The sequence below is a fragment of the Panthera onca genome, chromosome C2 (genome assembly GCF_046562875.1).
Source record: "Panthera onca isolate mPanOnc1 chromosome C2, mPanOnc1 haplotype 2, whole genome shotgun sequence".
NCBI classification, from domain to species: domain Eukaryota; kingdom Metazoa; phylum Chordata; class Mammalia; order Carnivora; family Felidae; genus Panthera; species Panthera onca.
This window is the reverse complement of record NC_138347.1, coordinates 79,069,735-79,097,668: the sequence shown is the minus strand read 5'-3', so window position 1 is coordinate 79,097,668 and position 27,934 is coordinate 79,069,735. Positions and strand designations below refer to the sequence as shown.

Sequence of the window (27,934 nt, the reverse complement as noted above, 5' to 3'; positions counted from 1 at the left end):
GTGTCCACCCTCACCTTCAACACACACACACACACACACACACACACACACACACACACACTTTCCCATTTCACCTAAATGGCCTTCATTCAAGGTCCAACTCAATTACCACCTCCTCTGAGAAGACTTCCCTGACCTCAACCCTCCCCTATACCCCTGTTTGAATTTATATCTTCCTCTCTGTGTTCTGCAGAGTTTTGTAAGTCAGCTATAGCTAGTACATACACAGCCTGATTAGTAATAAAGAACACACACACACACACACACACACACACACACACACACAATTTTACACTTACCACCTTAAATCATTTTTGCAATATGGCAGGATATGTATATCGCACTTAATAGCACAAATGCAGAAATAGATAGAACTCCCTCACCAGTCTGGCTCTAGGAGTCCTAGTTTATTTCTGTATTCCCAGTGCCAGGACAGTGAGCTCTGAAAAGCAGGTTTATTTAACTGACCTTTCATTGTGTTGAGGCTTTATTTCACTATCTGTGCTTTCTTATCAGAGACATTACACTCATCCATTTATTTGTTTAATCAGCATCCATTTGTTGATTGCCAGAAATGTGCCAGGACACAAGATGATTAAGACTGTCCTTCTCTGAGCCTTGGCTTCTTTGGCTATGAAGCAGAAATGATAAAAACTATTTCTTCATAATTTGTTGTCAGTAAAAACACGAGGTCAAGTGCGCAGAGCGCTTAACAAGCCTTGGCACTTAATAAGCACACAATATATGGTAGCCATTTGAGCCATCAAAAGTGTTTTTTATCAAATTTACTTTTATTATTATTATTATTATTATTATTATTATTATTATTATTATCTGCTGAGTGAGCTGAGCTTTGAAACAGACCACGTGGGATTTAGAACAGTCTTTAAAATGCCGGCCAAGGAACACTGTGGGGACTGTGAAACCACTTCCTGTCTTCCCTTTGTTTTTTCCCATCATGGAAATGAGGCCAATTGGTAGGAAGGAATCCTTACTCAGCGAGAACACAATTCATGCCTTTCCAAAGAGGAAGGACTTTAAGATTCAACATAAAGGTCCAAGTCACATCTTTTTATAGAGCAAAATGGCAGACACTTCATTTTATGAGTGGTAGCCTGAAATTCTACTGTCTGCCCTGGTCACAGAAGTTGTTTCTGGAGATTCAGAGACTGAGCAGAACCTGCCAGCTGGAAGCTCACAGTAGAGTGATCCCCGAAGATGTGCAAATAATCACTACTAAAATAGGCAAATTCAGGGAAAGATATTTTATCTTAGAGAAGTAATTCTACTTGAGGAAATAGGGGCAGGCGCGCAGTTCAATGATAGAAAAGATAGACTTCTGACCCCACAGAATTTACAGTCCCGATGGGCTTGGGGAAAGGAAATTCTACAGCGGATTCCAGAAGCCTGCTTATTTCACTACTGATGACCCAGATGCAAAAATAATCAGGTAGTCCAAAGCAGTCTTTTTTTCCTTTTCCTTTTTCTTTTTTTTTTTTTACCACTGAGTGTAAACTTCTTGCATAAAATGCCAATTATAACAACTCTGATTACTGCTGCAGTTGTACCCTGATCCTTTTAATTTTTCTTTCAGAGCAATCAATTGATCTGCTGCTTAATTCATATTTATTTAGATTGCAGCCATACAGATGCCTTTTGGCTGCTGCCAAGAAAATTAATATGTACATATAGAGTATAATGTATGTAAAAATGCTTTGACAACCATAAAGTGCTCTGCAAAGTATTAGATTACTATCATTATTTCTTTTTAAGTCTCACTACAAATAGATAAATTTTAACATCATTAATCTTAAAACCATTACCATGAAAAAACTGAATTGCTCAGTCTGTTTGTCCTTTTTTTTTTTTTTTTTTTTTTTTTTTACCTCTACCAGCTTTTATCCGTGGCCATTTCAGATCATGTCTTATTTCACACCTTCCCAAATGCTACCCCTAATTTCCAGGAGACAGGGCTGAATGCACAGCCTATATTTGCAGCCTCTTAATCTGCTCTGAGAAAAAAATTTTAGGGCCATCGGTCACATTCAGGAATGTTAAGAGATTCAGAAATGTTAAAATTCCTCACTAACAGTTAACCTCAAAAACACACATATATGTGTCTCTATATGTATAAGTGTTCATACCTTTTGGAAGTGCTAAAACCCTCTGAAGAATAAAGAACTTGACAGCTTTTTAACTTTTTCCTTTTCAAACAAGAGTTTAACACAATCGAAATGTCAGAAGTACACGCTTGGTCATAGCAAGTTTGATGTATTTAAGGTCGCTAACTTCTGCTCTTTTGAAAAGATATGTGGTCGAGGTTTCTTGTGTTAATTCCTAGAACTTAGTATCAAAGAAAGAGGCTCTAATAAGTGGGAATGACACAGCTACCAACCTCAGAATATTTGTGGAGGGCCTGGGGAGTACATATAAGGTCTAGAAGTGAAAGTCAAAAAAGATGAGGTCAAGGAAAAGAAAACATAGTAAGGGCCGCCAGGACCCTGCCCTAACCCAGGATTTGTGTTTGCAGTCTATGCACAAGTGAATTCTATGCCACATACCATGTGACCAATAGCTCCTAGATGCTCTTCATCCATAAGGATTGTATACACTCACTCCCCAGCCTCACGAAATCTCACTTCATGATCTAGAAGGACCTCAAAAGTCACTGAGTCTAAATCCCTTATTTTACAGCCGAGGGAACAGACCCAGAAAAGGATCGTGATTTGCTCAAGGTCATGCAAGATGACAGAGCAGATGTCCTGACTCTTGACCTACCCCTCATCTTTCCACTTGTAGGTCTCACCTGTTTTTCAGTGTCTATGCTCAATGTCTAACCAGAACTGTTGTCTCCATTTTCAGGAAATTTGCCCCCCGATGTTCTGTGTGCAAAGAGCCTATCATGCCGGCCCCGGGCCAGGAGGAGACTGTCCGGATTGTGGCTCTGGATCGCGATTTCCATGTTCATTGCTACCGGTGTGAGGTCTGTGGTCAGCACCCCCACACCCTGTCAGTGCATGGCAGGTGCTGCAAGGCCCAAGGGAAATAGGTTTTCACAAATACAGCAGTTATTAAATCTGGGGAAAACCCCTGGTACCTGTGTTCATAGGACTTGGGTTTTAGATCTTACGCTTTCATTTAATCCTGGTGACGCTGGATAAGTCACTTTACCTCTCACTCTCAATTTTCCCACCTGTAAAAAGGGCTCAAATTCTTATTCACCTCCCCAAATATGGCTGTGCCACTAAAATACAAAACTGTATGTTAAAGAATCATAAACCACAAAGTGCTAAATTAGTAGGAAATGGTATGCTTGTTACTATTATTGTCATCATTATAATGAGTTTTTTTTTTTATTTTTTTAACGTTTATTTTATTATTGAGAGACAGAGAGAGACAGAGCATGAGCTGGGCAGAGAGAGGAGGAGACACAGAATCTGAAGGAGGTTGCAGGCTCTGAGCTGTTAGCACAGAGCCTGACATGTGGCTCGAACTCACAAACCATGAGCTCATGACCTAAGCTGAAGTCGGACGCTAAACCGACTGAACCACCCAGGCGCCCCTATAATGAGTTTTTAACTGTGACTCTGATACTCCTATGGGACGGAGATCCATTCTCAGCCATTGAGAAAGATAAGATCTCACTCCTCTCCAAGGGGTTGGAACTTGATGCTCAAAGTCATGGAGACTGGTTGAGTTAGCAGGCACTGACTATGCACATAAGACAGGAGGTCAGGCGGCTGCTAAGAGCTCCAGGGGAAGTATGCACAGGTGCTGTGGGAATACATACAAGAGGCCTGTAATCCAGGTTGGAGGGCAGTAGTTAGCAGCTCTCTCTTCTCTCTGTGGGGAGAGTATGAACTGCCTATTGCCACACCCTCCCGTCATTGGTTCATCTAGTCCCACTAGGTGACCTTCCAAAGACTAAGGGGCTGGTGGGGTCAGGAGGGCTGGGGGGCTGTCTCTGGCTCTCTGGGACTACATTTATTCCACACTCACTGCTTTAGCTGTAGCTAACCACCTGATTTATGTGGGGTTCTTTGTTTTGCCCTAGAGCCCAAGTTCCATATAGCTCTCTTCCCTTGACATAAGAAAAGATAATAATAATTAAGAAAAAGATAATAAACTACTAGCTTTTACACAAGATTTTATGACTACAGAGGAATAGCAACCTCCAGCCTTAAAACTGACCTGAATCATAAGTGTGAAAGAGCTTATAGATGCCTTAGAAGTCATTTCACAGATGGAGAAACTGAGGCTCAAAGAAGGAAAGCTCTTCAACATTGCTCACACACTTGCTATACATACAAATAGGCTTTGACCTCTGATGGTTTTGTTTTTTGTGCCAAGAGCTGCATGAAATGTGTGCCTTTTCTCCTTCCAGATTAAATGACAGCGGTACAAATTAAGTTTGCTTTGAAATCCTATAAACTTTTTTATTTATTTATTTTTTCTTTATTTATTTGTTTAATATAATACATTGTCAAGTTAGCTAACATACAGTGTATACAGTGTGCTCTTGATTTCGGGAGTAGATTCCCGTGATTCATCGCTTACGTACAACACCCATGCCAACAAGTGGCCTCCTCAATGCTGATCACCCATTTTCCCCCTCCCCCCCTTCCCCCCATCAACTCTCAGTTTGTTCTCTGTATTTAAGAGTCTCTTACTGGTTTGCCTCCCTCTCTGTTTGAAACAATGTTTTCCCCTTCCCTTCCCCCATGGTCTTCTGGTAAGTTTCTCAAATTCCACACATGAGTGAAAACATATGATATCTGTCTTTCTCTGACTGACTTATTTCACTTAGCGTAATACCCTCCAGTTCCTATGAATTTTTAAAACAGTACTATAAAATGAGAGGAACAGTAAATAAGGAGAGGGCAAACCACAGTTCTAGCCCTGTCACAGATGCTTCATGACACTGGACCAATCACTTCCCTCTCTGCTCTCACCTCCCCATCTATAAAAACGAGGAGGTTGGACTGGATGCCCCATATGGCCCCTTTTGGTTCTAAGAACCATGAATGGTCCCAACACTGTGGTTGACTTCAGGCTCTTCAGGGTTTTCAGGTGATCATAGATGTCTGCTCATTAAATGCTTACAGCCATGTCACTTATGACACGTCCTTTCTTTTTTGAGATGCAAAGAGTTCATTTAATTCCATTATTCAGTTTCCGGAATGCCTCTAGAACTGCGGAATATCCGCTTGCTCATTTTGGCAAAGCCAGCCCTCTGGGGAGCCTGCCTCCTGCTGCCATTGCTGCTGCTGCTGCTGCTGTTGTGTTGTGGGCGATACTCCTTCTAAACTTAAATTTTACTGGCATTCAAAGGTAGACATGAGCCCCTGTGACCTCCTTGCTGTCATAGTGGACAGCAAAAGCTGAGCATGCGGCACTTCTAGCCTTTTAGAAGAGTTTCTACTGAAGTTAGCAAGGGCACCCACCACCAGATGAAGTATTGTATTTTTCTTTTCAGAGAAACTTCCATTTTCTCCAAAGGTAAGGGCCAATATTTGACTCTTGTATAACGCTTTCCCAAATGGAGCTGCAGAGGTGCTGAGGACAGTAGTACTGTTGCTGGCCCGTCTGCTTGGAAGGAGGCACTCTACAGCTTGGCTTCTGCCCACCAGCTGCCAAGGAGTTCTGTCCTTGCACCTGTGTATTCCTTTTGAGAGATCCTTAGACTAATGCTAAAAGGTCAAGATGACTCAGTGGTTGGGGATCTACCCTTGTTTTATTTTCTCTTGTCCTTGTTGTTGCTGTTTTTGTTGCTTGGGAAAGGAGAACAAAACTACTACTTGGGCACCCAGACCCTGGTATTCTTCTCTTCTGGGACTCGCGTTTCCTATTAGGTAATCTGAGAAGGGGGGTCATTTTACTGTTTGTCTTTATGTCCCCAATCTCTTGTTCAGTTTCATTCAAGACATTATGTTGTATCCCAGGGAAGGCTTGGAGGGGGCCTGCGGTGTATGAAGAGGAAAGGCAGGAAACGGCCACATTATGGAGGGAGGCCTTGAATGGAAAGCTAAGGAATTTAGCCTTCACGTACACAGTTGCCATTTTCACTTACATCCTTTCCATCTATCTTTCCAGGATTGTGGTGGTCTCCTGTCTGAAGGAGATAACCAAGGCTGCTACCCTCTGGATGGACACATCCTCTGCAAGACCTGCAACTCCGCCCGCATTAGGGTGCTGACGGCCAAGGCCAGCACTGACCTTTAAGTTCAGTTAGTTGGTGGCGCTGAGAAGAATGAAACACAAGAAACAAGATAAGAAAAGACATGGGAAAAATACAGGAAAGGCAATCAAACCGTGGGATGGTCTCTGTTCTTCATCTAATATTAACCTTTCTTTAGAAACACATAGATTATGAGATTTTTTTTTTTAAGTTCTCACCAAATACACATTTCACATTTAATCATGTAGGACCTTGATGGGCCTTTGTTCCCAAGGACTTCCACATTTTTGCACGGATTATACTCCATCCCATTCACTTCTGCATTCCTGTAACTTTTAATCCCTATGTTTGTCTCACTTTTCATCTGGTTGAATGGCTTTTTTTAGTGTGGTATTTGCTGTCACACAGTTTTTTCCTGGGTGAGTCTGCCAACTCACAGGTGCTTTTAGGCTTGAAGGTCTCATCCTATCACTTCCACATTGCCTGTGATCATAAAGGACAGCCATTCTTTCTGTGTGTATTGGAAAAGTACATCTTTCTGTTGCTCTAAACCGGTCATGTCCCTTGGGGGGGTGGGGGTAAAAGTGTGCAATGTATATGTTAGGCAACAAAGAATTTAAGCTGTAAATGACATAGTTTAAAACAAGCGCCTATTGAATTTGCAACCAAATTGGATTGGAAATTCAAAGTCTATAGTGATTTTGGTGCTCAGGGCTCATTTGAAAACAGTTATTGGTAAGATCCAAACTTCAGTTTTTTTCTGAGGGAATTACGGGTGGGATACGCTGGGGAAAAAAAAATTGGGGGGGGTATGTTTGAAAAGCCTATTATTAATTATCTCACAATATTATCTTAAGAGTTTCCTTTTCCATGCTACCTAGACATAATAATACAGACAAATTTTGTTTTCTATAGAACATAACACTTCCAAAACCATCCCACTTTTCATCTGAGAAATATTGCTGTGTTGTTTGTTTGTTTGTTTGTTTATAATATCCAAACACAACTACCAAAGTTGAGTTTTTCCAGGAGGAATATTGCTTATAAAGAACTGTTCATATTCTTCCTTTTTTTCCCCCAGGCCCAGGTCCTTTTTGCCTGACAACTGCAAATCAGAGCACACATAATAAAATCGTGTAGTTTGTTTAGTTTACTTTTAAAAAGACAGGAAAGCTTGAAAAGATTGTGAAACCACAGTTTCATTACTCTTGTAATCCTGCTATAAATCCAATTACATATTGCAGGAGACATTTTCATATCATCGATGTGACATTTACACCACACTTTCAGACAATCGCTGGAAAAAAAATTGCCTTTCTGAGCTAAAAATATGCAAAGTCTCTGCCTGGAATCTTTATTCAAACTCTTACTGGGCATTGAAATGCTTGCTTGCCAACTGCAGAACCATTCTTCTGGGTTCTAACTCGTTTCTTTTAAAGAGAGATGCCCATCTTAATAATGGCAGGTTGCCATTTGTAAACTAGTCAAGTATTTTGGATTGAGATTTCCTAAACGTTTCTTCAAATCTTCCACAAGTATATACTTTTAAATTATGAAGTATTTTAAATATACACGAAAGAATAAATAATAATATAATGAATCCCTGTATACGTGACACCAGCTTAAGAAATCAAATATAACAGATACAGATCCATTCCCTTGTGCACCCGTCCCTGATTCCACAAATAGCTTTCTCCTGATTATAAAGTGATAAAGTCAATTTTCTAGTCTGACTTTTATTTTAATTTTTAACCCTCAGAACATAAATGAAAAATTATTTGTGCATGTTTTAAATTATAACCCATGCCCCAGGAATTCCAATTACATTTATTTTACTTCAGTAGAAATAATTGTAAAGCTGGTTTGATTTTCTTGTTTTCAATAAGAAATTCTTAAGCCTTTAGTCCTTAGCTTCATCTGAGTTAATTTGCGGCTCATTTGCCTTGCTCACCCAATAGTTTTGTGTTAGAACTGCCGACGTTATGGCTTTCCAAGGTTTTCCCAGAAAACTTTGTCCTTTCCTTACTTTGCTACTCTTGTCATTGGTCTTTTATATGTTTCTTAATGTGAAATACAATGGGATTCATTTTGGGCAGCATGTGAATTTTAGGATACAATAGTGACTGTATCTCTGAATTTCTGTCTTCCAAGTTCAAGATCAGACCATGCTGATGATCTCAAAGAGCACTGACTGTTGGGCAGTTGGAGAGAGAATACAATCTGCTTGAATTGTTCCAGCAATTTGTTGTCTATGAAATACTTGGGGGAAATTGTGTTTAGGCCAAAAGCCCAATTTATTGAGAGATGGATGTTATCTCTTGAAGTGCAGTCATATTATTATAAATTTTGCCAAAAGAGGAAAATTTATGAAATATTTATGCTATAAAGATGCAATAACATTCTACTTGTTTGCTACATTTAAGTCCTTATGTAACTAAATGTTTACAAGCCAAAACATTTTAAAAAGAGAGAGAGTTATAAGAAAATGCTGTCACAGACCCATCACTGTGGCATTGCCAGAATACTGCTTGCTTTCAATCTTTATAGTACATTTTTATCACATAACCTCAGAGTATCTTTACCAAAGAGTTTTAAAGTAAATCTCTTTTTAATATAGACCTATTATACTTTTATAATAATGAATGTGCACACATACATATGCAGAAATATTTAGATTTAGATTTCTTTTCTTTCACAAGGTATATTAAGGAAAGGATCCTACATATTTTATTCCAGGATTTCTTAATTATATGATTTCTATTGCTTTCTTGTCTTTTCTATTAATCATTTGGTTTAAACAATGCCAAATCACTCTTTACTGTTCTAGTTACGTGAAATTTTGCCTATAACAGAGATAGAAAGATCATACTACCTTAACAATTATAATTCTTTTGTCTTTTGATATATCGTCTTGATTGTTATTTAAATTCATAAATAATAGAAAAATTAGAGTTTCTAAGAGAAAGTTTGTTAAAATATACTGGCTTTAAACAATGGTCAAGAACACAAATACTTGGTAATTCCGTATAATGAGAGACATGGAAGGGGGGAGGGAAACCCACTATGTCACGGGCTCTGCACACCATTTCAAAATCAGGTATCTTCACTGTCTGGATCCCTAGCTCATACGGACTCCATGTGGAGTCTCATTTGCAAGCAAAATTGCATTTAAAACTCAAAACAAAGTCATGTGTCCCAACATGAGGCATTAAGGCTTTGAGATGCTGGACATCTCTGCAGCTCAAAGATGCAAGTTCTTTTTCCTGTCATTGGCAAATGGCTTTTGTAGGGGCACCTTCTCTGATCAAAATTACTTTATTGGCTGTCTGTTGGCTAATGCAGCAGAGTTATCAACACTGTCATTGTTTCCTCACCACGAAAGATTCTGCAGAGATGTTTATGGTGATGTTTAAAGAGTATAAAACTCTATGTTTAGCCAACTATTTTTATTTGGGTTCAGAGGAAGAAAGAGAGCACTTTTACAATGGGGCTATCCTAGAGGGTTTATAGACTAAAGACAGGGCTCTGAAAACTCAACCTAGAACAGTTTTCCTAGTTAGTAAAAAATCCTATTAATGTGAACCAGCCAGGAATAACAGTGTTATTTCTATTTGATATGGTTTGGGCTTCTCTTGTCAAATCTGTGTCGGCTGCCCCCTGATCCCTCCATTATCAAGTTTTGAAGGGTGTCGGGGAAATTATGGCAGCTGCTAGGGAGATCAGGGAAACACTGATGTAACCTCACAGCCTCTCACCATTCCTCTTGGCTTGGAAAGGCTTCTTTTTCTCATATACATTTCTAGAAATATTGCCATTCTACCTTAGTATTTCACATTTGTAGTTTAAACAAGTGATTGTCCATCTGTTCCCTAGAGCTACAGTACATGTGTGTTATGAATGAAATATGACAGCATGTTCCATACCCTGCTTTAGCCATCTGTAGGAAATCAGTAGGCTGAAAAAGATATACCTCTGCAAAATGTGCCTGAAGTCCCTTTCCTGAGACCGCTCTCTTGGTGCACTTTCATGGAAGACAATCAGAAAGCAGCATGTATGTGTGCCTTCTGGTTAAAGCCTCACTACACTACTATGAATATTCCACTGGAGAGGCCGTAACATAAATAATAATGTCCCAAGTTTCCAAGATACACTCATCAAAAATGGAACACAAAATCCAGAGAAGTGTGAACTCTTTATCTTAAGGTCTTCTCATAGCATTTCTTTTCTCCCTGTCTCTTGGAAGTACCTTACGGATTCCTAAATTAAAACACGTGTATGCCAGAAGGTGATGTTTGGAACGTTGTTAGGGAGTATGTTTGGTCTTAACTCTGGTTTTAGTCAGATAGTGAAGATCGACTTCAGTTTGAGCCTTTGCCACCCATTCAGCCTATCCACTTTTAGTAATGATCATAGCGTTTTGGTTTGTCTGTTGTTTTAAGTTAATAGTGGCCAGAACAAGTTGAAAACAATTTGAGTCCTGAGTCATTAATATGGGACCACGGTGGACATTTCAGGTCATTATTTTCATGACAGATAACGAGAACGAAGCTTTTCTCAAGAGACTGCTGTCTGCACAGCTTAATGCATATTATTTCAAACCTTGAAAATATTACCTGATTAAACCTCCATGGTTTGGTGAGAATTCTTCCTCTTTCCCTCTTTACCTCCTCTTCTCCCTCCTTTTTTTCTTCCTGCATTTCTTTCTTACATTCTTTCCTTCTTTTCATCCTACCTACTAATGTTATTGTGCTTGGAATTTCCATAAGTAAATTCTATTAGTGCATTCTGATCTTTACAGAATTAGGATCATATTAAAGGAAGAAGGCTACCGTCAAATATGCATGGCATCCATAAATCCTTCCTTTAAAAGGCTGTATTTTCCAGATTGTGTTTATTCATAAAGTGAGGTGAGATAATAGAGTCTTTCAGTTTTATTTGAATGAGTTTTCATCAGGGACTCAGATCATAGAGTTCTTGGCAAATTCATTTATGACTACCCTACTTTTCTCAGCTACATGCAAAGTGATCTTTCTAAGACTAGGTTAAGAATTAAAAACAAAAAATCCAAAGCATTTTGACCAACAAAATAGTCATATTCTTAAGTGGTGGCATGTTATTTTATTCCTAATGAAACTTGGTAATTTTCCTTATGGCAAGGAAAAATGATTATCCTTCCAGAATTTTTACACATATCAGCATTTTGCCTATGAGCATAATATTACATCCTAATAGTTGAACCACGGTATTTTCCAGGGGGTAGTCAGTGCCAGAGTTGTTTCTAGAGCACAGATCACAGGCCTGAAATGTGTTTATAAAAAGCAACCTGAGAGAACAAGTCTGGGTTTCTCAGTAAGCATTTTGTTAAAATATGGCTCTGATATCCTTTTGAACTCTGGCTAATTTTGATAAAAAGAAAAAATACGCCCTCTGTGCCCATTTTTTTTTTTTTTAGTTTGTTTGGGAAAAGCTTATAATTCTAGGGATGTATTTCCACTTTTGGTTTCTAGCTTCACTTCCACTTTCTATAAGCTTTCACAGGATTGACATTGATTTTCCTCTTTGAGAGGGTCACATATGAGGAAAGTAAAACATAATGCATATTTAATTCAGTACATAAATGAATGTGCCAAGTCTCAGCGGGTATGTTGTTTGGATACAGAAATAGAGTTGTTTTGTTTTTTTAGCCTGTCCCCAAGAAGAGTGGGGTTCAGGAGGTAAAGGAGGGATTTAAGAGAAGGGGCAGTCTACAATTAAAATGATGGCAGGAGAGTTCATGCAAAGTGTAACTCTAGAACTTTCAGAGGGGTTTTAGGGATCGGCAATTGTAGCTGTTTAAACAAAATATTTATATTTCCAAGTTTATGAGGTATTTAAAAATCACTATGGATAATCATATTTTTCCCTTGTCAGAGAAAGTGAAATGAGAGCAGCTGCCAGGTCCCATGACATGATCGTAGCTACCCCAGGACTTTATCATGCATGCCTGTCTCCAAGAGAGGGGCATAGCTCATTCTCAGACTGAAAGATGGCGATACATATTCTGACATGTTCTTAAGCACACCACACTGCACCCTAAGCATCTCTGAACGTTCAGAGTCTCTGCTTTCACACATGTAATGCTTTATACCTTTCCAGTATACTTACCTGATGACAACAGTAGGAATTTTTAGGTCTAGGGTTCTCTTGTTTAAATCCAATCATCCCTTGTCTGCAATGTGCCTCATGCCTAAACAGCCAAACTGTAAATGATTTATGTTAGTTTTCTCTCTTTCATTTTTTTTAGTTGCAAACGCCCAAAACTAACTTTTAAAATATATATATATATATATATATATATATATATATATATATATAAAATATGGTTTATTTTCCTTTAAAGGACACTCATTCCTTTATTTTACTTTCCTGCCCCTTTGTGCAAAAAGTTGTAGACACTATTTTAGTTGTCCAGCATGCATGTGGCTTATTTTGTGGAAAGTGGTATGGAAGATGCCTTTTTATTAAATTCATGAATATTTCCCCCTTGAAATCACACACAAAAAAGTAACTAAAATCTTTCTCTTTATTTCTGTTACTTAATTTATCCACAGTCTCTAACCACAGTAATACATCTCTATTTCCAGCCTTTGTTATAAACAAAAATTAATATTCTAGAAGCCAAGTTACATATACTAGAAAGTGAAGGAGTCCTATAGATAATTCCTTTGTAATAATTTAAAACATTTGCATTAATCTTTCCTTACAATATGCCTTTTAAAAAATTTTTCCAAGCTACTCATCCACTTAGGGGCAAGAGAAAACCTTATTCATCTAACTCTGATAGGCATTTAACTAATTTACCTGAATAGAAGCCTTATTAAAACCCACGTAATGCATTCAGCCAACTTGGCATTGAATATAGCTTCTAATTCACTTCTCAACCCCAGACGTACAATGGTTTGCCAAGAATGAGACAGGTGTTGCTATGTCATCTTGTGTTCTACACTAGTGTAAAGGGTGATAGCTGACCCCAAACATCAGTGTTGTTCCCAGACAAATGTAGAATCATGCTTCCTTTCAGGACCTGAATCTCCTCTGTTATTTTGCTAACAAGTCCCCACCCCATATCTTAAGGCCTGGCCAGTATGTAGAACTATTCACAACAGTCCATTCTACTATTAGGGTAGCTCTTTACTACAAAAGTTCTTCCTCATGCTGAATGTAAATTTGTCTCTGGGGCTTTGCAAAACAAGACTAATGTCTCAATCTTTGCTTTGAGAACAGATATCACTAACTCTTTCAACTCTTTCCCATTTATGAACATGGTGTCGAGTCCAGTCACCCTTCTGTTTCTCCTTTGGCCAACTGGACAAATACAGTTCCTAATTTTATTTCAGTCTACTTGATGAAACTTTCTTGGGGTTGAAAGTAAATGGAATTGAAGTCACCCAAAAGAAACTGATGCTCAATGTGGAAATTTTCCCCAAGGACTCAGACCCAGGAGGGTGTGGAAGGTAGATGAGACTAGATCGCCCATGTGTACAAAACAAACCTTTTACGACTTTGTGTCCTGTACTATTTTTGAGGTAGCCAAAATCAAAGTCATTCTGAAAACAGGAAGCAAGCTAATGTGTATGCCATGCATGAGAGTCCCACTTCTTGATAAATGTTCATAGAGTCTCTGTAACCCTTTCCCTTTGTCTCTGTCTTCTCGGTAATAATACATTTCTTGTCCATGTTCCCACGCTGAAGATGCAAATAGAGTTATGGATACTTTATAGGTTCAACACAAATATTTACTGGCTGACTGGTTTTGAGATTGGCTTCCCTTCTGTGCTCAAATGTTTGTATCTGGAGATGCACTTTAAACCAAGTGAGCAGCTTCCCTGCATGATCAGTTAAGAACTAGCCTTAGGAGTCCATATTTCTCTTTACTTTTGTCTTTCTAACCCCTTCATCCCTTAATCATCTCCTGAATCTAATAATTACTATAAGAGAATCAGCCCCCATATAACTTTGATTCAGTCCAGCTGTAATAAGATCAAACAGGTTCAATATATACTCAGGAATATTGAACTGAGAAGGACACTTCTTCCCAGTGGCATCAGCAGGGCTTCATGAAGGAGTGAAATTTGGTACGAAATCTTGAACTGATTCATTTGATTTGATGTAGACGTTGAAGGAAGAATATTTAAGTCACTAGAAACAGAAGAAAATCACAGGCTATATTCAGAGAATACCCTCTACCTTAAATAGTACAGATTCTGGAATTTCCTTAACAGAAGAAAAAACTCCCAGATATTCAGGGTCAATGGAAAGGTAAAAGGCATAGAGGAAGCCTAATTCAACTGTTATTTTCTATCTTGTCTCTTTATAATTGAAAGATAGGATGAGCTGCCAAAATATAATCCAGCACCTACAGTATGAAGAGGGAATTGTAGATACTCTACTCTTGGAGCAGACACATGTGTCTTTTGAACCCTTGCAAGAGAAGAAAAGCAAGACATGCTCATTTTCCTATTGCTTTAGGTCCACAGTTGGAAAGGCCCCACCATCATCTCTTCCACTTGTGTACGAAACAAGTTAAAATTCCCTTACAGATTAATTGCTAAGTGATAATTCAGCCTCTGCTTAAGCATCACCTGCATCAACAAGCTCTCGGGCCTTCCATTTCCCCCATCATACTTTGTTCTAAGCTCCCCCTGACTCTGAAGCAGAATGAGATTTGGGAATTATGTTCTCCAGAGTGCCACACAAAACTAATCTTTAGTACATAATAAAATGTTCTTCCTCCCTTCATTTTCCTTTCAAATATGCTTATTTTCGTTTTGGCAACACATTACTTAAAAAAAAAAACTTTGATGTTTAGCTAAAGATTATAAAAACCTTTAAACATCCTTAAAAATAGTCTGAAGGATTTTTTGAGGGTCAGGTTTTAGAGCTAACGACTTTTTTGTTGTTTTTATTTTCTTACTCAAAACACAAATTGCTCTGACACTTGTTACGTAGTGTTATGCCCTTTCCCAGTGACCAACCCATGAACAGTACACTCCAGTTACCTGGCCTACTGATAATGACCTTAAAATGTCGAAATATGTCAGGGGTTCCTGGGTGATTCAGTTGGCTAAGCATCCAACTCTTGGTTCCGGCCCAGGTCATGATCTCATGGTTTCGTGAGCTCGAGCCCCATGTCAGGCTCTGTGCTGACAGTACAGAGCCTGCTTAGGATTCTCTCTCTCTCTCTCTCTCTCTTTCTCTCTCCCTCCCTGCCCCACTCAGGCCCTCTCTGTCTCTCTCAAAAATAAATCAATAAACTTACAATTTTTTTATAAAAAAATGTTGAAATATGTCAGTGCATGATCTCCACTTCTAAAAAGGAAGAAGTCCAAAGCAAAAGTTCGTGGTTGTACTGAAACTCTTACTTCTGGCCAGTTGTTCTGTGCCAAAAGAAATCATTCTTGGGGGAAGGGGTTATACTATGCTCTTAGGTAGAAACGTATAAATTCTTTCATTGTTGCCCTGGCTTAACCATGTAGTTTCAGTACTTTTCCTCTCCAGTTTCAAGTTAGCCCTATTGGCAGAACCTGTCATGAGTCTCCTGGGCAGGACCTGGGGGTGGCTTTCCGAGCTCTAAAATAATAATTCCTAAGAGAGCTTACAAACTGCTTTCACACATGAAACAGCCCTGGGAGGAAGGTTATTAATAGCCCTATCCTAGAAGAGAAAGCTGAGGCTCAGAATTGTTAAGTGACTTGCCAAAAGCGATCCAGCTGGTGAGTGGCAGATCTGGGGACACAGCCAGGTCTGGAAGTCCAGTGCCCCGGTGGCCACTCTCTGGGCACGAGGTGTGCTCTGCACAAACTGAAGTGCCCCCTGTCCAAAGGCACACAGGGAAATTCTCAAAGGCCATTCTGGACCTCAAGCGGCAGATCCACGTGGGCACTGTGGTGCTTGCGATCGCTGAGAGCTCGTGTGCACAGTCTGTGTCATCTTGTGGCAAACTACTAGATATTCTGTCTTATCAGCGTGGTGACGATGCCGGTAGGGAAAGGCCACCGCTAAGAGCAAACAACTGTGGCACCGAAGCACACTGCAGCAAATTTCCCCAGAGACCGCTGGTTTACTTTACATTAAGGGGAAAACTCTGGAACTGTGAGGTCCAGAATATCAACCAAGATCAGATCATTTAGAATGCAGTAGAGTGCAGAGGTGACTTGATCCTTAAGTCTCTCTCCTGTGGGCTAGGATTTATGCCCCACAGACACGGAGACTGCTGGAGGCAAACGATGCATATTATTCTCCCCATCAGTTCGCATTTACGGAGGCCCACGGTGTATGTCACTGCATCAGGCATTTCCCAACCAACCCACCCATGACCTTGAAATGTCTGGGAACAGATGCTGCAGGACTGAATGCGGCTCTGAATCTGGTCTTTGCCATTTGACAGACAGGGCTTCCCAGGCTCTGGTGGTTTCGTGATTTGTGTATGCTTATTCCAGGGAGTTTCGTATTGTGTTGTTCCCAGGATACTTAATTGGAAGCTTCCGTGTACATTCTAGAAGCCGCTCTACCTGGCAGCTCAACAACTAACCAGCCGTTCCTTTTCTTAAGCCTCATCTCTCAGGAAGATGTGCCTTTGGATGCGTGCTCTCGGGCTTTTACTTCCAACCATTTTATTTCCAACCATTTCCAACCATAGTTGTTTGGCTTTAAAGTTAAAAATCTGTGAACTGATTGAAAGATATTCTCTCTTCATCGGAGTTAAATCTACTGTAGGAAACCTTTAAAATGATCTTCTCTCACACGCTTTCTAGGCTTTTCCCTCCATCCATCAAAGCAGTCTCACCATCCATCTGCTTATTCCATGGGATTAATGAGGGCCAAGTTAAATCACAAATGGCTTCTCCCCCCTTTCCACTCTTCACACCTGGAATACACAGGACGTGCCAGCGGGGGCATAACCTTAGTTGAAATGGCAACATTCAGAGACGGTAAAGGTGCCTCATCTTCCTGTGAGCTTTGATAAATGCTTTGGCCGGAGGAGTGGAGACGAATTGTTGTAAGATAGATGGATTGGCACCACCCAGGAGTGGATTAGTAGAAGAAGCATTTGGCGGACTCCAGAATTGTCCAGCCGAACATGCCTGAGTGGAGACTCACGTGAGTAGAGCCTGTGACTTGTCATTAGCGGGAATAAAAGGACAGTGAGGCAGTGAAGATGAAAAAGCGGCCCTTTCAAAAAAATCGAGGGAGTCACAAACCCTGAGTTCCCTTTACACAACGTAAAGAAAACTGTCAAGGAAAATATTAAGACTTTTCCTTCTTCCATTCCATACGATACAGTCCCCCCGCATGTAGGGAAAACACAATCTTGTTGTCATCAAGCACACTCTTGTGCACATGCGCACACACACGCTCACACATATGCACACACAAACATCTTCCAGGAAAGCTGATCCTTCAGAAATCTTATTTTAAAACGCTTGGGTTTTTGAGGCCAGGAAATTAATAATTCCTAGACCTGACCCATTTTTGTGACTGCCAAAAAGGAAAAGACAAAGCTCTTTGGATTTTCTATGGATCCTTTTCTCTCTTAAAATATGCCAAGACAATTGGAGGTGGGGGTGGAAGGGAAAGCATTTCTCTCTTTACATTTCTATCCGTGGGGAAAAGGGTCAGGACTACTCCTGGGCCATTCCTATTGATGCGTCATGTTACCACGACGGAAGGTGCCTGCTTGCTTCAGGCCGAGATGTGAGACTAACACTTGCTCTCCTGACTCCATTTCCTCTTATGATCAGGGAGCAAATATTAAGTTGGAATGTCTTTCCTCATCAAATTACTTAACTCCATTTCCGAACTGGTGTGGAAAATGAAAAAAGAGGAGCGCTGGTTTTTCTTGGATGCACGTCTCCGTTCTTTTCTTTCTTGGGAGACTTAAATATAAAGAGGGGGGTAAAATCCAATACCTTCTCATCTCTTTTTCTCTGTGGGTGACAGCTGATGATCACTTAGGAACTATAAGCCAGAAGGAGCAGAATAGCATAGCCAGGTTATGATGTATCTGCCAACTCGTTTCATTCCTTCAAATACAGACTTCCCAGGAAACGGGATTTTTATCAGTTAAATGCCAACAATAGAAATAGTCTGATTTTAATTTCAAATGGTAAAAGGCAAGCCGATATTTGGGCAGTGTTTGCATTTTACTAACCCTATATATCTTCTGCTTAGTTCTTAGATGAATGCCAAGTACATCAGTGTATCAGGGAGAAATTGCCAGAAAGAGCTGAAGTGCCTTAGACCTCTCTCACTAAGTAGCAAATTGAAAATGTGCACACCACGCAGCCTTCTGACTCCACTGAAATGCCAGGACTGAGACGTGTCCTGGATGAAAGAGATTTAGGGCCCTGGAAACTGAATCGTGTCACCAAAATGTATAGTGACGTAGTTGCAAAATCACGTTTAAATGACTTTCTCCCTTTAACTCCCTATTTATTCTCTTGGGAAAGCTGAAAAGCAAATTATGCAAGAATTACTTCCTCATTACACAAAGTCAGGATATCTCCCCCCCAAAAAAAAAAAAAATCTGAATTATGCCCTCATTCTTTTCTTTTTCAGGAAACATATCAAAGAGCAAACAGAATTAAAGACGACACTTGATTGTCTGATCCTTCAGCATGAATAAAATTATCTTGTGATTTAACGTGCCTTCCGTGAAAATTTCGATATGGAATTTTCACAGCTGGATGTAGTGTTAACTTTTATCAGGATACCTATGCAGTGAATCACTTTGTTTCTTGGTTTGTGTTGTCTTGTAAACTTCACGTTTATCATCAGTTTAACAGATTTGGGGGCTCTTTCTCTGCTGGGAGTACGTGCAATTATGAGACGCCCCCAAAAAAGGAAGGGAAAGGTTTCCCTGAGCAGCAGATCTGTGCCATGAAGGAGATGTGACATAGAGATGCGGAGCCCGAGGATAGTAATTCTCTCTGAGCTGCGCACACGAGCTTTTATTTCATGGCTTTGTCACAGGCTTTTCTCCTTCTGTGCCGTCACCTTTGAGAAAAACGATTGCACCTTCTCCAAGTCTGCCTTTTTAACAGCTTCAGTTGAGTTGGCAAGACTTCCCGAGCTCTGAATATAGCCATTTGCCGACTCCGGCCTCTTTGCGAGACTGACTCAAATCTGTGATCTTCTGTTCAGCATACACATCAGCAAAGTGAGAAGATGAGCACTAAATATAGGCTCTATTAACTTTACTTTTAGATTTACTGCCTTCAAAAAGTGCCTATTCTGAGAAACATAAACGTTATTCCTACATATGTATGTACACACGGTACCCAGTCATACCGTGCAGCCTTCAAAAACATACCATCTAAAGGAGTAGGTGCTAAGATAAGGAAGGCTTGCCAAATGAAAGAAAGTCACTCATTTCCAATATCCCCTCTCGAGTGGCACCGTGAAACAGGCTGCACACACATTCCCTGAGCATTCCTTGCTGATACAGCCACTTTATATTTATATCCCACTGGATGGCGTGCTGCTGAGGCCTCCTGTACTCTGCTTCATGGGAGTGTATGCTGTATGGAATTGGAACATTTGATCAGGAAAGAAGAAAAAAAAAAAAACATTGTTTAAGAGAATTAATAGAGCCAGGATCTGTATTAGGATATGTGTCATATGTGTGTTTTATAAACTAAACATTGGTGGGTTTAGAATGTCAGCACATTTCTTCTCCTTTTATCTCGCAGGCTAACTAACATCAGTGAACACTAAAGAAAAGTCTTGGCTGTGAGGCTCGGGGGCTCATGGGGCCAAGTGTCCTTGCCAGATCCTTCGAGCGTCTTTACTTCGACTCCCCAAAAGAGTAGCATATGTTATTGAGTGGCTTTTGTGTCCGTAGTTCTGACATTGGCCTTGCAACTGTAGATATTGCTGACAGAGCAGCAGCACAGCCTAGAATGAAGGATTCGTATCCAGGTGTGGTGGTAGGAGAGGGTCCGGATAAATGGGACGAGGTAGACCGTGCATGATTTTAGGAAAAAGGGTTGAAGGGAGGACGTGCTTCCAAAAAAGATCTTTCTCAATGTGTCGTCTGACTCAACCAGCTGGCAAATTACACTTGCCAAGTCGCTCTCTTTCCTTCTAAGTCATTTGGCTCCATGTTCATTTGAATACGCCTCTCCTTTGGGAAAGAGAGATGCTTCCAGTTAGCCTTTCTCCAAGGGAGCTCTTGACGTCGTCTTGGTTGCAAAGTTATCTCCTGCCCCACCCACTTTCACCAAAAGGAAGTAAAGGGGGATGAGCTATAGGAGGTGGTTTCCATGGCACTGCAGTCGGCCATCATTCTGCCTTCCATATAAGGAGCCCCCCTGTATAAACCAGGGATGAGGCTGGAACAGATTACTGTTGCATAATCTCGAGTGTGGACCACTCTGCTTGAGCTGTCATCATTTTATGAGACCAGTTGGCTCCTTGGAGAAAGAGTGATACTCGTCACTATAAATGTCTACTCTTCCTGTTGACGTCCATTTTCTGTTTTTACCTTATCCAATTTCAACACTAGTCATTTTCTATGTTTTAGAGAATCAGATGGTAGTGCTAGGTAAGAGTGGAAGAATCTCTGTGTGATGTCAGAGGAAGTATTGGGATATGGGGGCTTTCTTCTCGGGAACAAGATGGGCTGGGAAAGAGACAACATGGCTTTGCTCCAGGTTTCAACCTGTTCACCATGACTATGAGGGATAGTTTTGTGTAAATGTTAAAGGTACTTATAAGTGGACAGAGAAAGGAGAAGGGGGAGACAGGGAGAGGCCAGGTTTTCTCTATGCTAAATGTATCTACGAAAAGCAAGAACTTCCCACGAAGTCCATCATAGCCCCACCATGATCAGCTGCTAGTCAGAATAACATCCCCCGGCTTGGGGAAAGCCACAGGAAAACATATAGGGAATATGCCTTTTTTCACATGTATGGTACTGACAGAGCCATGGTATTCCTAAAATATAGGTTTCTCTTTCTTATTTTATTCTTAGCAAATCACATTTCTCCACTACATCATGAACCATCACTGACTTATCCAAAATAACCCACATGATTCCGTATGAAAATAAGAGAATGAAACCTGTTATAAGCAAGTGATTTGGGAATTTTTTTTGTCTTTATGTATTATCCAATTATATTCAAACATATTTCTATTTACCTTCTATCTGTTTTTTCTCTCAATTATGTTTTTCCAATGCTCTATAAGAATAAATATGAAAATGATATTCCTTTTTTTCTGTAAGAGAACTGCAACTCCTTTATTATATTTAGAAATCCAATAAACTTATTACATATACTTGTCTTTGTGTGGAATTTTTTTTGTGAGCTGGATAATCCTTGTTTCCTTTCTTCTGACCCCTTTTACTGTGAGACTTTTTTTTATATCATTTGCTTTCCAGATGGCCTTTTGAGAAGGGAATGCCTCTCAGAGCAAATATGATGCCGACAAGAGTAGGAAGGCACCCAGTCTCCTCCACTAACAGCACGGAAGATCTTAAGGTTGGATGTGTTCTAAAATTACCTGACCACTCTGTGTCTTAACCTTACAAGTAAAGAGTTTTTTGTCTTAAAAGCTGGGTCCAAGCAAATGGGTCCCTAGAGCTGGGGCGGGGCGGGGGAGGTCTCCACTTCCCACCAACGCTAGCTGACTTTTTCACACTCCTACTGTACTATGCATACTTTTCAACTGAGAATCTGCTCTTTACCAGGCACCTTGAAGGATATAGGTAGTTATCAGACAGTTGCTGCTTTAGAGCTGATATAGATATGGATATAGATATAGATATGGATATGGATATAGATATAGATATGGATATAGATATAGGTAATAGAGCTGATAGATATGGATACGAACAACTGTGGGGAAAGGAAAGGAAGATTCCAACACCTCAGAGAATGATTTAGCATTTCCAAAACTTTCACTGTTCATTATATCCTTTTTTAACCACTCTGAGATCTGGAATTATTTTTTACCTTCATTTTACAGATGAGAATGCAAGACATAAAGTTAAGAACCCAACATGACCATACACTGAATTTTTTTTCATTTGTTTAAGCAACAGGTCTGCAGGAGGACTCCAATACCCCTGACACCCAGTCTGCTAACCCTTATGAGTGAGGTGAACTAGAGGGCACATGAAAGTCCTCCATAAAATTCAGAAAAGTGTATCCCTCTCTTTCCCACTTGGCCTTGGGTTTCATCTCTTCAGCATCACGTGTCAGTCTGCCAGTGCTGAGGAACCTGAGGACACAGGTGCCAGAACCCTGCATGCAAGAGGCCACCATTTTTAAAGGTGCCAGACACAAGATAACGTCTTTGAATAAATAATAAACAAATCACTGGGATTCAGGGTATTCATAATTTCTTGCCCGGATGTTGTAAACAGAGAAGGGCATAAAACATGTAATCCTGTCTTCCCTTTCCCTATTTCTCTCATGTAATTTGCTCTCTGTTCCTCGGTCCCCCTCTGCTCTCTGTACTCTAACACTAACAACACACACGTTCGTTTGTCCTATTCACAGGCTGAGAGCATAAGGACCCCTAAGAGCACTTTTACTCTGATCTTGTGAGGGAATACCAAGTCCCAGAGACAGGAAGAGATTTAGCCAGGGTCACAAAATAATTTAATGACAAGGCTGGATCTTGAGTCCAGTTCTGTCATACTGACGACTTTTATAATGTGGAAGAGAGTGGGAAAAGCGTTCTATCTATAATTTCCACTTCTATGAAAAACTGAAGACATTAGAAATAAATACAAATTGAGAAGGCTTAATGTCCATAGACCCTAATTAAAAGAAATTTCAAAGAAAGTAAACCCAGAAAGAATATCAATGATGCAACAAGGGGTAATGAGCTAAGAAGATGGCAACCATATAGTTTAATCTCCAATATGTTAGGTGTATCCTAGGAATATGAGGACAGGTGAACATTAGAATATAATTTATAATTAATATTTGCCACTTTCACAGAACAAAGGAGGAAAGTCTTGCAATCATGGTATCTCAATAGATGCAGAAAAAGAATGTAATAAAATAAAAATGTAATTAAAAAACCCTTAACAAACTAGGAAAAGAAACTTCCTTAATTGAGTAAAGACTATCAATACAAAAATTACCCTAAATGGTGAAACATTAGAAGTAATTATTCTAAATCATAAACAAAAGAAGGATATTAGCTATCACCACTTTCATTCAACTTTGTACTGAGAACTCTAGTCAGTACAGTTATAATAGAAAGATGAATGAAAGTGATAAAAAGTGGAATATAAGAAACTAAACCGTCATCAATCATAGATGATATAACTATAGGAAATTAGAAACCAAGTAGGAGCACCTGGGTGCTCAGTTGGTTAAGCGTCAGACTCAGCCAAGGTCATGATCTCGTGGTTTGTGAGTTCGAGGCCTGTGTTGGGCTCTGTGCTGACAGCTCAGAGCCTGGAGCTGTTTTGGATTCTATGTCTCCCTCTCTCTCTGCCCCTCCCCTGCTCATGCTGTGTCTCTCTCTGACTCTCAAAAATAAACATTTAAAATTTTTTTCAAAAAATTAAAAAAAAAAGAAATCAAATAGGCAAATAATTAGCATTTAAAAGTTTACCAAGTTTGCTAGCTATAATGTTAATATACCAAAAATTCATTTTATTTCCATGCAACCGCCACAAAGAGTTTGATACTAATTTTGAAAAAACCATATAAAATGGTAACAAAAGATGTAAAGTATCTAGGAATACCTCTTTTTTTTAATACAGAAGACCTTAATGAAGAAAATCATAAAATTTTAATGAAATTAAAAGACATTAAAGTAGATCTAAAAAGATGGAAAGATATACCATATTCAAAGATAGGGAAATATCATAAAAGTATAAATTCTCCTTAAAATGATCCATAGATTTAATGGAACTCTAATCTAAATCCCACCAAATTTTTCTATGGATTTTGACAAACTGATTATAAAATTTATTCAGAAAAGCAAATGCTAAAGTACCCCAGACGTTTTCGAAGGACAAGGATAATTTTCTTTCCCAGAGAAAACCTTATATAAAGCTGTGGGCATTAAGGCAGTGTATTGTTTGTATTAAAAAAGACAACTAGACAAATGGAACACAGTTGAGAACCCTAAAACAAAACCATCCACTTATGGTTACTTAATATATGGTATGGATGATATTGCAAATCACTGCGGAAAGGCTAGATAATGAGATAATTGGCTGTTCATGTGGAAAAGAAAGTAACATTAAGTGCCTACCTCATGTAGACCAAACTTTATGACCTATTTAGAAATCTTTATGGCTTTTAGATTACAAAGGATTTTTGAACAAAATAAAAACCATTAACACTATAAATTAAAAGAATTGATCATTTGGACCCCACTGAAATTAAGAAATGTAGTTCATCGAAAGATTCACAGTGGGTTCAAGCTGGGAAAAGCTATTTGCCAAACATGAAACAAGGGGTTACTATCTAGAATCTACAAAGAATGCCTACGAAGAAGAAAACCCAACAGACACATGGGCACAAGAACAGACATTTCATGGAAGAGGAAATGCACATGGCTACTTGACATGTGGAAGAACATTTCAGTTAGTCATTAGGGAAATGCAAATTAAAACTAATTTGAGTTCCCATTTTACATCAACCAGATCAGCAAAAAATCTAGAAGTCTGAGAACATCAAGTATTGGAGATAATGTGGAGTAATGGTTACTGATACGCAATACTGGTGGGAGTGGAAATGGTGAAAGTCACTTTGGAAAGCAATTTACCATTATCTAATAAAGATGAACATGTGCAAATCCTACAACCAACAACTCCACTCCTGCCCATGTACCCCAGAGGCAAGTACAAAGCTACAGAGAGCTGTACTCTGTACCGTTTACAATGGCAAAGGGCTAAAGATAACACAAATGTCCATCCAAGGATAATCAGTAAATAATAGTATATTCCTGCAATAGAATGATGTATAACTGAACATTAATGGACTCTACGTTGAGTAACTTGATATGGTCAGTTCTCAAAAACATAATATTACGGGAAAAACAGCTTTAAGGATAAATATATTCACATCACTTATCAAAAAATTTAAAAATAAGCAAAACTATATGTATATATACTGGGATACAAGATAAAAGGAGGAAGAAGTGATTGATGAAAGACATGGGGAACTTCAGTGGTGTTATTAATACTAGATTTCTTCAGTTGGATTGTGGCTTCATAGGCACGCTTTATAATACATTACAATGCGTGCTACATGTGTATCATGTATTTCATAATATAATAGTTAAAAGAGAAAGGAAGGGAAGAAGTGCTCCCTCATAACTCCACTTTCTCCCCCAGTACAGAATCAAGTGCTTAATACACCCTTAGTGACCAGCAGATCTGAGATTAATGCTGCCTTCAGAAAGAGGCTAAGGCACCCCTCTTCTCAGCACTTTTTATACAAAATCCTAGAATCATCTTCAGTTAAATGTAGGTGAGGATGAATGGAAAATGGAAACTAGAGCAAAGCTCTCAGTGTGGTCCATGTAATTCCAGGATATGTCTTTCTCTTCCCACGCTTTTCTGCCCCTAACATCTCCTATGAAGACTTTTCTTCCATGAAGTCTTCACTGCTTTCTTAATTGAAACTGACTAGTCCCTCTTCCAAGTTCCCTTTACAGTGCAAAGTAGCATACCACCATCCCTTGGTTGTGTACAGGTCTGCAAACCCAAAGAATTATGATTTTTCTGAGAATGGAAAAGTCTTACTACTAATTTAGGTGCTCCCGAAATATCTATCCCAGCCCGACACATTGCAGACCCTAACTGAATTATTATCCAGTGGAATTAAATTGGTCTTCTTTCGACTTCACCCCAATATCCATGTCCAAAGCAAAGCATCTCACCTCTTTCTGCCTTGGCTGTTCTCAAAAATAAGTAAAATACTCATTACTTCCCTATGATGATGTAAAACTAACAACGGTAGAGAATTCTGCATGAAGCATGAAGTACCATAAACAAGATTCCTGAATTCATCTGAGAAAGCCTCCCTCCCGACACTTATTAAGGACATGAGTCAGGTAAATAGGAAGAAGAAACAAACAGTAAAGTCATGCCAACAAAGTCTGCCATATCATTTGAGTCATGCAGAACCCAAACCTCAATTTGGCCCCCTAAGCCTCCCTCTCATTTACTCGTCTAAAGGCTCTCCATTCCTGTCCCTTCTCCTTAATGGCTATTCCCCTCACTTTGTCCGCCCTGCCATCATCCAGGCTTTCATTCCTTTAGGAAATCATTTCAGGGTCCACACTCTTCTCCCTGTCTCAGTCTTTCTGAACCAACCACATCACCCCACCTCTAACCCATTCTCCCCTGTGGCCAGCCTATTTCCAAGCCACAGATCAAACCACACTGCTCCCCTGATACAAATCTTCACTATCTCTTCATTGCCCCAGGATACAACACAAACTCCTTGGCATGACCACGAAGACCCTAGGTTATCTTTCCAGACTTCTCTACTCCCACTCCTCCCCCAACATACCCGTCATTAAACCACACATTTTCAAACCAACCATGCCTTTCACTTCTTCATGCCTTTGTACTCACTTCTTTGTGTTCAGACTGCCCCTTCCTCTTCCTGACAGTCACTGAGAAATACAAAAGGACTCCATCCAAAGGCACAAAGAGACTTGACCAACCCTGAGAATAGGCCTCTGACTCCCTCTTTCTTAGAACATTTACCTTAAAAAGCTTACAATTGCAAATACCTCGTCTGTCCCTTTGAGATAGATAGGTACATGATAGATAGATAGATAGAGATAGAAGAGAAAGAGATTATAGAGGTAGAGATAGAGAGAGATAGAGATATAGATAGAGGTATTTCCTACATCCCAGGAATATCTTTCTCAAGGAACTGAAAGCCAATGCTTTGAAATATAATTATCAGAAAGGATAGGGCTTTTGTCTGCCAGTCTCTGTGGGAGGACAGAATCCTGACTTCCTGATTGCCAGCTAGCAGACACAATTGGGCTAGTCACAGTTCTACTTACCAACCCTTTTTTTTTGTCATTTTTAAATAATATTTCAGTTACTTGATTCTAGTTGAGCCCCTGTCTACTCTCCTCCTTACTACCTCATGTGCCCTTAAAAATGTCCAATCACCCCTGCACAAGTGGAAGTGAGCTCAGCCCTCTCCCCTGCTCTCATTAATTACAGAATAAAATGTTTTCTCCACTTTAACTAATGTCTAGTTTTATTTAGCTTTGACACTACTCATACTCCAAGACTCATACTCCAACAGCCCTCATGTTACCTAATCCGGGAAGGACTCTTTCCTTGACTTCCAGGGTAGTGTTTGTCACCCTTATATACATAAGCCCATACAAATTTGAGCAGACATATATCAGGATACTTACTATATTAAACTAAAACTATAAACTAAATTTATTTTCTTCTAGTCAAACTTCCATCCACACTAAAACCCTGAAGGTTGGAAATTGTGTTTTGTTCCTCTAAGTGCTCGCTGAACCAGGCATCTAACAAGCCTTGAATAAATATGTATTAAATGGACATTGAATGAATGAATGAATGAGTGCTTGTGTACAGGATGGTAAGGGTTAAGATGTGCTCTATTTCTAGAGTTGTTCCTAAGGGAAATGGAGAGTGAGAGGTGTGGTTGCAGAGTGAGAGGAAGGCAGTAACACTTTTCCAGGAGGAGGGGAAGATCAACTCGTAGAGATTTAATTCCTTCTTGCTGCTGAGAG

The 27,934-nt window shown here is 39.6% G+C and overlaps 1 protein-coding gene and 1 long non-coding RNA gene across 13 annotated transcripts in view; one reads left to right on the top strand and one right to left on the bottom strand.

The window, feature by feature from the left end:
- LPP (LIM domain containing preferred translocation partner in lipoma) overlaps positions 1-9,710 on the top strand; it is a 676,388-nt gene extending 666,678 nt beyond the window's left edge. For all 12 annotated transcript variants that reach the window (XM_060640772.3, XM_060640763.3, XM_060640764.3 and 9 more), the window contains 2 exons: positions 2,863-2,983; positions 6,094-9,710. In XM_060640772.3, coding sequence (XP_060496755.1) covers positions 2,863-2,983; positions 6,094-6,222 — 250 coding nt within the window. In that variant the 3' untranslated portion in view covers positions 6,223-9,710. The remainder of the gene's footprint in view (positions 1-2,862; positions 2,984-6,093) is intronic.
- The window catches only part of LOC144617429 (uncharacterized), a 61,364-nt gene that overhangs the window by 11,662 nt on the left and 21,768 nt on the right, over positions 1-27,934 (bottom strand). The gene's annotated exons all lie outside the window — the stretch shown is intronic.